The 10,454-nt window shown below is 39.9% G+C and overlaps 1 protein-coding gene across 1 annotated transcript; it reads left to right on the forward strand.

Annotated features, from left to right (window-relative positions):
* Positions 1–711: 711 nt before the first annotated feature.
* LOC116593562 (zinc finger protein 154-like) lies at positions 712–3,160 on the forward strand (the record flags this gene model as incomplete). The annotated part of the gene is given in 2 exon segments (XM_032347855.1): positions 712–1,645; positions 1,648–3,160. Coding segments are annotated over 2 exon segments (1,701 nt in total), but the record flags the coding sequence as incomplete, so codon positions are not given.
* Between the last annotated feature and the right edge of the window lie 7,294 nt (positions 3,161–10,454).

Consider the following 10,454-nt stretch of genomic DNA (forward strand, 5'->3'; position numbering starts at 1 on the left):
TTATTTTATTTTTTGGTGTCTGATTGCTGTGGCTAGGACTTCCACTATTGTGTTCAATACCAGTGGTCAGATTGTACATCCCTGTCTTTTTCCTGACTGTAGAGGAAAAGCTGTCAGTTTTTCTCCATTGAGGATGATAATAGATTGAGTTTGTCTACATGGCCTTTGTGATGTTGAGATATGTTCCCTCTATCCTTGCTTTGTTGAGGGTTTTTATCATGAAAGGATATTGTACTTTGTACAAAAATAGACAGATCACTAGAACAGAATAGGAAACCCATGCAACTATATGGCTAATTAATCTTTGACAAAGAGGGAAAGAATATCCAATGGAAAAAAAAAATCAGTCTCTTCAACAAATAATGTTCAGAGAACTGAACAGCAACATGCAAAAGAATGAAACTGGACTATTTTCTTATACTATACAAAAAAGTAAATTCAAAATAGTTGAAAGATCTAAATGGGGACAGGAGACCATTAAAATCCTAGAGGAGAAAACAGGCTATAACTTCTTTGACATTGACAGTAGCAACTTCTTACTAGATACCTCTTTTGAGGCAAGGGAAACAAAAGCAAGAACAAACTATTGGAACTTCTTCAAAATAAAAAGCTTCTTCACAGTGAAGGAAAAAAAATCGATAAAACTAAAAGACAACCGGGTTTTGCGCGCGGGGTGAGAGGGTCAGGCTTTCTGCGTCCATACTGACTTAACGCGACCGAGAAGCGGCGAGAGGAGGCTCTGTCCGCGCTGCACGTTCGCGGATCCACAGCTTGGCAACGCGGCTTGGGCTGCCCCTCGCCAGGGCGGAGACCAGGACCACCGGCCCGGTGCTCTCCGCCCACGGAGTCCGATGGCGGCGGCCGCGCCCAGGGACCCGGCTCCGGGTGACCTTTGAAGACGTGGCTGTGTACTTCTCCTGGGAGGAATGGGGTCTCCTTGATGAGGCTCAGAGATGTCTGTACCAGGAAGTGATGCTGGAGAACTTGGCACTTATAACCTCCTTGGGCTGCAGGCAGGGAGCAGAGGATGACGAGGCACCTAAGCAGAGCATTTCTGTACAAAGAGCGTCGCAGGTCAGGACTTTGCAGGCAGTTGTGTCTCCCCAGAAGGCCCATCCTCGTGAGGTGTGTGGCCAGGACTTGAGAGACCTTTCGCTGTCCAGTGAGCACCTGGCAACACTTTGTGGACAGAATCTCTACAGTATTGGGGCACACAAGGGACAGTTGTATTTCGATGCAGACCTTCCGCACCAGGAGCAGCACACTGGAGAGAAATGCTTCAGAAGCAACATGGGCAGAGCTTCTTTTGTGAAGGACTACAAATTCTGTGTGTTAGGGAAACCCTTTTCCTGTGGGGAGGTGACATCTTGGCCTGTGAGGGACATCTTGGCCACCTCGAGATTCCTCCAGCATCAAGCCCCACCCAACAGGGAGACGTCATACAGGAGAACTGAGTATGGGACGTCCTCCCATGGAAGGAAACTGCAACGCAGCTGGGCAGAAGGCACAAAGGACTTCAGTTGCAAACACACACTTGCTTATCACCAGAGAGACCTCACTAGAGACAGATGCTTCATGTGCAGTGAATGTGGGAAATCTTTTAGCAAGAGCTACAGCCTCAGGGACCACTGGAGAGTGCACACGGGGGAAAGCCTTACAAGTGTGGGGAATGTGGGAGGTCGTTTCGGCAGAGCTCTAGCCTCATTCGGCACCGGAGAGTTCACACTGGAGCAAGGCCTCACGAGTGTGACGAATGTGGCAAATTATTTGGCAACAAGTCTAACCTCATTAAACATCGGAGAATTCACACTGGAGAACGACCGTATGAATGTAGTGAATGTGGGAAATCCTTCAGCGAAAGCTCTGCGCTCCTTCAACACCGCAGTGTTCACACGGGAGAAAGGCCTTATGAGTGCAGCGAGTGTGGAAAATTCTTTTCCTACCACTCCAGTCTCATAAAACACCAGAGAGTTCACTCAGGATCAAGGCCCTATGAGTGCAGTGAATGTGGAAAATCCTTTACTCAAAACTCCAGCCTCATTGAACACCGTAGAGTTCATAGTGGAGAAAGGCCTTATAAGTGCAGCGAATGTGAGAAATCTTTTAGCCAAAGCTCTGCACTGCTTCAACATCGGAGAGTTCACACTGGAGAGAGGCCTTATGAATGCAGTGAATGTGGGAAATTCTTTACTTACAGTTCTAGTCTCCTCAGACACCAGAGAGTACACACTGGATCAAGGCCTTATGAGTGCACTGAGTGTGGGATATCATTCACTCAAAACTCCAGTCTTATTAAGCACAGGAGGATTCACACTGGAGAAAGACCTTACGAGTGCAGGGAGTGTGGGAAATCCTTTAGCCATAGTTCTAGCCTCATTAAGCACAGAAAAGTACACGCTGGAGAAAGGCTTTAGGAGGACAGTGACTTTGAAACATTCACTGGGTCTTCCATTTCAGTGACCATTCAAATATTCATACTGAAACGGCTCTGTGAGTATCTGAATGTGGGATATTCTTTACCTCGGAGTCCAAACTCCTAAAAACACTACTGGGTCCCCCTTGACGAAGGCCCGTGAGTGTGGAGAATGTGGAAAATGGCTAACCAAAGGCTAACCTCATCACACCCCAGAGAACTCGTGAAAGCCCTTACAAAAGCCTTGAAAATGAGAAAACCTTCTACTGAAGGACTTGACGTCATAGGAGTTCACAAATTTCAAATGGGACAACTACCTTAACTGCGCAGGTATTTATTTGATGAGAGTAACAGCACTGGAGGAAATCCCTCATGAAGGTGTCATTTGCCTGCATTGACATTCATACATTCAAACATCGACATAAATCCCAGGTATGTAGCAGCTGCACTGCAGTCTTTGAACCTGCCCAGGGCCATATCCCGGTGTCAGGAGAATTGCTGGAGGACTGATGAGCAGCCTGAGCACTTACTCCTTCCCCATTTTTCTTCTCTGAGAGGGCATGGATCTCGCCCAGTTTTGTCCTAGAGGACTGTTGGTGATTTGAAAAGGAGGATGGCATATCAGGGATGTATCATCCTTGTGAAACTCTGAAGGCATTTCCCCAGCCTCCAAATCACCAACCCAGAAACAGTCTGCCTCCCATTGCTCTTGCTGTACGACAATAAAGATCATATTTTTTAAGCCACCATTAAAAAAAAAAAAAAAAAAAAAACTAAAAGACAACCTACTGAATGGAAAAAGATATTTGCAAATGACATATCTGATAAAGGGTTGGTATCCAAAATCCATAAAGAACTTATCAAATTCAACACTCAAAAACCAAATAATCAACTTAATAAATGGGTTAAGAAGTTAATCCAGTTAAGAAGACATGATTAAACATTTTTCCAAAGAAGACATGCAAATGGCTGATGCATGAAAAGATGCTCAACATCACTCATTATCAGAGAAATACAAATCAAAACCATAAAGAGATGTGAAATCAAATACAAATTAAAACCACAATAAGATATCACCTCACACCTGTCAGAACAGCTAAAACTAACAACAAAAGAAATAATAGGTGTTGGTGAGGATGCAGAGAAATGGGAACCCTTTTACTCTGTTGGTGGCAATGCAAATTGCTGCAGGTACTCTGGAAAACAATATGACGTTTCCTCAAAAAGTTAAAAATAGAGCTACCCTACAATCCAGCAATTGTACTACTAGGTATTTACCCAAATAGTACAAAAATACTAGATTAAAGGGATACATGCACCCTCGTGTTTATAGTAGCACTATCAACAATATCCAAATTACAGAAAGAGCTCAAATGTCTATTGACTGGTGAATAAATAAAGGAGAAGTGATTATATATATATGTATACACACACACACGTGTGTGTGTGTGTGTGTGTGTGTGTATGATGTATATATTCAGCCATAAAAAAGAATGAATTCTTGCCATTTGAAATGACATGGATGGATCTAGAGGAAATAATACTAAGTGAATTAAGTCAGTCAGAGAAAGACAAATGTATGATTGCACTCATGCGTATAATTTAAGAAACAAAACAAATGGCCAAAAGGAAAAAAAGGGCGAACCAAGGAACAGATTCTTAACTACAGGGAACAAAATGCTGGTTAGAAGAGAGGTGGATTGGGTGGTGAGGGTGAAATAAATGAAGGGGATTAAAGGTACACTTGATGAGCATTGAGTAATACATGGAATTACTGAATCACTAGATTTTGCACCTGAAATTAACATAACACTATATGTTAACTACACTGGAATAAAAAAAAAAATGGCAGAAGGTGATGTACTTCTAAGACTTCATGGTTTCCCAGATGTTGTAGTTCAATTTAACACTCAACTGCAGATAATTAAAAACAAGTGAGGATGCATAGGTGACTCAGTCAGTTAAATGTCTGCTTTTAGCTCAGGTCATGATCCGAGGGTCCTAGAATGGAGTAATGGGTTGAGCTCCCTGCTCAGTGGAGAGCCTACTTCTCCCTCTACCCCTCATCCTGCTTGTTCTCTCTTTCTCATATAAATAGATAAAATCTTTTATAAAAGTAAACTGATACCTCATTTCCAATTTGCTACTTTTGCTTCAGGAAATAAGTCCTATAGATACTTTTGATAGGATGCACAGCCAAGCTATATCAGGATCACGAAACTGCTGGTGTTTTTGTAAAATATTACTCAAGAGGGCTCAAATTACATCAACATTTAACAATAATAATTTCTGTTGGTTTATGAAGTTTAGTATTGTGATCCTATAGTACATTTTATGCATATGATCTAGTAAGCATAGAATGTTCTATAGGATCAAGGTATTTTTGTTCCACAGATTTGCTTATTGATTTTATGCTGGTATCACATGCTTGTTGTATAATAAGTTTTAATGTCTCATAGGACTATGTATTCTTTCAAAAATATCTCAGCCAATATACTTATTACAGGGAATTTCAGAATTAATTTTCATTGAAAAAATCCTTATTTGCATTTTAGTAAGATTGCATTTAGTAAATAATTGATCTATTTATAATATACATTTCTAAGAACAAGGTTATTATCATTGCTTCTGATATCAGACAGCCCAGGGTGAGTCAATGTACTGTGAATGAACACAGGTTTTAAGAGGGTCTTGAATGGTTTTAAGACCTAATGGATAACATCTAATAAGCTCCTTCATTCCATAGATGTAAGAATTACTTCCTATAACTCAAGCTTTTAGCACAAAAAAGTATGAAATTAATGGTAGTATATACTACTATTATTTTTTATTTATTTTTTATTTTTTTCTTTCTGATTTTCAAAAATTTATTTTCAGCATAACAGTATTCATTATTATTGCACCACACCCAATGCTCCATGCAATCTGTGCCCTCTCTAATACCCGCCACCTGGTTCCCCCAACCTCCCACCCCCTGCCCCTTCAAACCCCTCAGATTGTTTTTCAGAGTCCATAGTCTCTCATGGTTCACTTCCCCTTCCAATTTCCCCGAGCTCCCGTCTCCTCTCTAACTCCCCTTGTCCTCCATGCTATTTGTTATGCTCCACAAATAAGTGAAACCATATGATAATTGACTCTCTCTGCTTGACTTATTTCACCCAGAATCATCTCTTCCAGTACCGTCCATGTTGCTACAAAAGTTGGGTATTCATTCTTTCTGATGGAGGCTGTTCTACTATTATTATCACCATCATCATTTTTTATATGTTTTAGCAATGTTGTGAAATTTATATACTTTAGAACAATTATAGAATCATCATCATCATCTTTTACAAGTTTTAAGAATGTTGTGGAATTTTTTTAATAATTAAAAAATTTTTAATAAACATATAATGTATTATTAGCCCCAGGGGTACAGGTCTGTGAATCGCCAGGTTTACACACTTCACAGCACTCACCATAGCACATACCCTCCCCAATGCCCATAACCCCACCACCCGCTCCTTATCCTCCTCTCCCTGGCAAACCTCAGTTTGCTTTGTGAGATTCAGAGTCTCTTATGGTTTGTCTCCCTCCCAATCCCATCTTGTTTCATTTATTTTTTTCCTATCCCCCAAATCCCCCACATTGCATCTCCCCTTCCTCATATCAGGGAGATCATATGATAGTTGTCTTTCTCCGCTTGACTTATTTCGCTAAGCATAATACCCTCTAGTTCCATCCACTTTGTCACAAATGGCAAGATTTCATTTCTTTTGATGGCTGCATAGTATTCCATTGTATATATATACCACAGCTTCTTTATCCATTCATCTGTTGAAAGACATCTAGCTCGTTCCATAGTTTTTTGGCTATTGTGGATATTGCTGCTATAAACATTCGGGTGCACGTGCCCCTTTGGATCACTACGTTTGTCTCTTTGGGTAAATACCCAGTAGTGCAATTGCTGGGTCACGGAGTAGTTCTATTTTCAAATTCTTGAGGAACCTCCATGCTGTTTTCCAGAGTGGTTGCACCAGCTTGCATTCCCACCAACAGTGTAGGATCGTTCCCCTTTCTCCGCATCCTCGCCAGCATCTGTCATTTCAAGACTTGTTGATTTTAGCCATTCTGACTGGTGTGAGGTGATATCTCATTGTGGTTTTGATTTGTATTTCCCTGATGCCGAGTGATATGGAGCACTTTTTCAAGTGTCTGTTGGCCATCTGGATGTCTTTTTTTGCAGAAATGTCTGTTCATATCCTCTGCCCATTTCTTGATTGGATTATTTGTTCTTTGGTGTTGAGTTTGCTAAGTTCTTTATAGATTTTGAACACTAGTCCTTTATCTGGTATGTCGTTTGCAAATATCTTCTCCCATTCTGTCAGTTGTCATTTGATTTTGTTAACTGTTTCCTTTGCTGTGCAAAAGCTTTTGATCTTGATGAAATCCCAATAGTTCATTTTTGCCCTTGCTTCCCTTGCCTTTGGCGATATTCCTAGGAAGATATTGCTGTGGCTGAGGTCGAAGAGGTTGCTGCCTGTGTTCTCCTCAAGGATTTTGATGGATTCCTTTCTCACATTGAGGTCCTTCATCCATTTTGAGTCTATTTTCATGTGTGGTGTAAGGAAATGGTCCAATTTCATTTTTCTGCATGTGGCTGTCCAGTTTTCCCAACACCATTTATTGAAGAGGCTATCTTTTTTCCATTGGACTTCTTTCCTGCTTTGTCAGAGATTAGTTGACCGTAGAGTTGAGGGTCTATTTCTGGGCTCTCTCTTCTGTTCCATTGACCTATGTGTCTGTTTTTGTGCCAGTACCATGCTGTCTTGATGATGACAGCTTTGTAATAGAGCTTGAAGTCTGGAATTGTGATGCCACCAACTTTAGCTTTCTTTTTCAACATTCCTTTGGCTCTTCGAGGTCTTTTCTGCTTTGATATAAGTTTTAGGATTATTTGCTCCAATTCTTTGAAAAAAATCGATGGGATTTTGTTAGGGATAGCATTAAATGTGTAGATTGCTTTATGTAGCATAGACATTTTCTTTCTTTTTTTTTTTTTAAAGATTTTTATTTATTTGTTAGAGAGAGAGAGAGATACAGAGCGCAAGCACAGGCAGACAGAGTGGCAGGCTAGAGGCAGAGGGAGAAGCAGGCTCCCTGCCAAGCAAGGAGCCCGATGTGGGACTCGATCCCAGGACGCTGGGATCATGACCTGAGCCGAAGGCAGCCGCTTAACCAACTGAGCCACCCAGGCGTCCCAGTAGCATAGACATTTTCACAATTTTTGTTCTTCTAATCCAGGAGCATGTAAGATTTTTCCATTTCTTTATGTCTTCCTCAATTTCTTTCATGAGTACTTTATAGTTTTCTGAGTATAGATTCTTTGCCTCTTTGGTTAGGTTTATTCTATGTATTTTATGACTTTGGCTGCGATTGTAAATGGGATTGATTCCTTAATTTCTCTTTCTTCTGTCTTATTGTTGGTATAAAGAAATGCAACTGTTTTCTGTGCATTGATTTTATATACTGACACTTTGCTGAATTCCTATATGAGTTCTAGAAGATTTGGAGTGGAGTCTTTTGGGTTTTTCACATACAGTATTCTATCATCTGCAAAGAGTGATAGTTTGACTTCTTTGCCAATTTGGATATTTTAAATTTCTTTTTGTAGTCTGGTTGCTGAGGCCAGGACTTCTAGTACTATGTTGAATAGCAGTGGTGGTAATGGACATCCTTGCTGTGTTCCTGACCTTAGCGGAATAGCTTTCAGTTTTTCTCCATTGAGAATGACATTTGCAGTGGGTTTTTCTTAGATAGTTTTGATGATATTGAGGTATGTACCCTCTATCCCTACACTATATATTTTCCTTTCAGGACCGCCTTTGCTGTGTCCCACAGATTTTGAACCATTGTTTTTTCATTATCATTTGTTTCCATGAATTTTTTCAATTCTTCTTTAATTTTCTGGTTGACCCATTCATTCTTTTTTTTTTTTTTAAGATTTTATTTATTTGTTTGAACAGAAAGAGATCACAAGTAGGCAGAGAGAGAGGAAGGAAAAACAGGCTCCCCACTGAGCAGAGACCTCGATGCAGGGCTCGATCCCAGGACCCTGGGATCATTACCTGAGCTGAAGGCAAAGGCATTACTTAACCCACTGAGCCACCCAGGCACTCCGACCCATTCATTCTTTAGAAGGATGCTCTTTAGTCTCCATGTATTTGGGTTCTTTCCAAATTTTCTCTTGTGATTGAGTACTAGCTTCAGAACATTGTGGTCTGAAAATATGCAGGGAATGATCCCAACCTTTTGATACTGATTGAAACCTGATTTATGACCCAGGATGTGATCCATTCTGGAGAATGTTCCATGTACACTAGAGAAGAATGTCTATTCTGTTGCTTTGGGATGGAATGTTCTGAATATATCTGTGATGTCCATCTTGTTCAGTGTGTCATTTAAGGCTTTTATTTTCTTTTGATCTTTTTCTTGGATGATCTGTCCATTTCAGTGAGGGGGAGTGTTAAAGTGCCCTCTTATTGTATTATTGTTGATGTGTTTCTTTGATTTTGTTATTAATTGGTTTATATAGTTGGCTCTTCCATGTTAGGAGCGTAGATATTTAAAATTGTTAGATCTTTTTGTAGGACAGACCCTTTGAGTATGATATAGTGTCCTTCATCATCTCTTATTATAGTCTTTGGCTTAAAATCTAATTGATCTGATATAAGGATTGCCACCCCAGCTTTCTTTTGATGTCCATTAGCATGGTAAATTGTTCTCCATCCCCTCACTTTAAATCTGGAGTTGTCTTTGGGTCTAAAATGAGTTTCTTGTAGGCAGCATGTGGATGGATTTTGTTTTTTTATCCATTATGATAGCCTGTATCTTGATTGGGGCATTTAGCCCATTTACACTCAGGGTAACTATTGAGAGATATGAATTTAGTGCCATTGTTTGTCTGTAAGGTGACTATTACTATACATTGTCTCTGTTCCTTTCTGATCTACTACTTTTAGGGTCTCTCTTTGCTTAGAGGACCACTTTCAATATTTCCTGTAGAGTTGGTTTGGTGTTTACAAATTCTTTTAGTTTTTGTTTGTCCTGGAAGCTTTTTATATCTCCTTCTATTTTCAATGATAATCTAGCAGGATATAGTATTCTTGGCTGCATGTTTTTCTCATTTAGTGCTTTCAATATATCATGCCAGTTCTTTCTGGCCTTCCAGGTCTCTGTGGATAAGTCCACTGCCAATCTAATATTTTTACCATTGTATGTTACAGACTTCTTGTCCCGGACTGCTTTCAGGATTTTCTCTTTGTCGCTAAGACATGTAAATTTCACTATTAGATGACGGGGTGTGGACCTATTCTTATTGATTTTGAGGAGGTGTTCTCTGCACCTCCTGGATTTTGATGCTTGTTACTTTTGCCATATCAGGGAAATTTTCAAAAATAATTCTCTCCAACATCCTTTCTGCTCCCTTCTCTCTTTCTTTTTCTTCTGGAATCACAAATATTCTAATGTTGTTTCATCTTTTGGTATCACTTATCTCTTGAATTCTCCCCTCGTGGTCCAGTAGTTGTTTGTCTCTCTTCTTCTCAGCTTCTTTATTCTCTGTCGTTTGATCTTCTATATCACTAATTCTCTCTTCTGCCTCATTTATCCTAGCAGTAAGACCCTCCATTTTTTATTGCACTTCACTAATAGCTTTTTTTTTTTAATTTCAACTTGGTTGGATTTTTCTTCTTTTATTTCTCCAGAAGTGTTTTTATTGCTCTGGACAGGGTTTCTCTAATATCTTCCATGCTTTTTTCAAGCCCAGCTAGCACCTTGACAACATCATTCTGAACTCTAGATCTGACATATTACCAAAGTCCATATTGATTATGTCCCTAGCCTATGGTACTGTCTCTTGTTCTTTTTTTTGTGCTGAGTTTTTCCACCTTGTCATTTTATCCAGCTAAGAATATATGAAGAAGCGAATAAAATACAAAAAGGTTGGCAAAGACCCTAGGAAAATGTGCTTTAACCAAATCAGAAGAGACCCCAAATTTTT

The sequence above is a fragment of the Mustela erminea genome, chromosome 6 (assembly GCF_009829155.1).
Source record: "Mustela erminea isolate mMusErm1 chromosome 6, mMusErm1.Pri, whole genome shotgun sequence".
NCBI classification, from domain to species: Eukaryota; Metazoa; Chordata; class Mammalia; order Carnivora; family Mustelidae; genus Mustela; species Mustela erminea.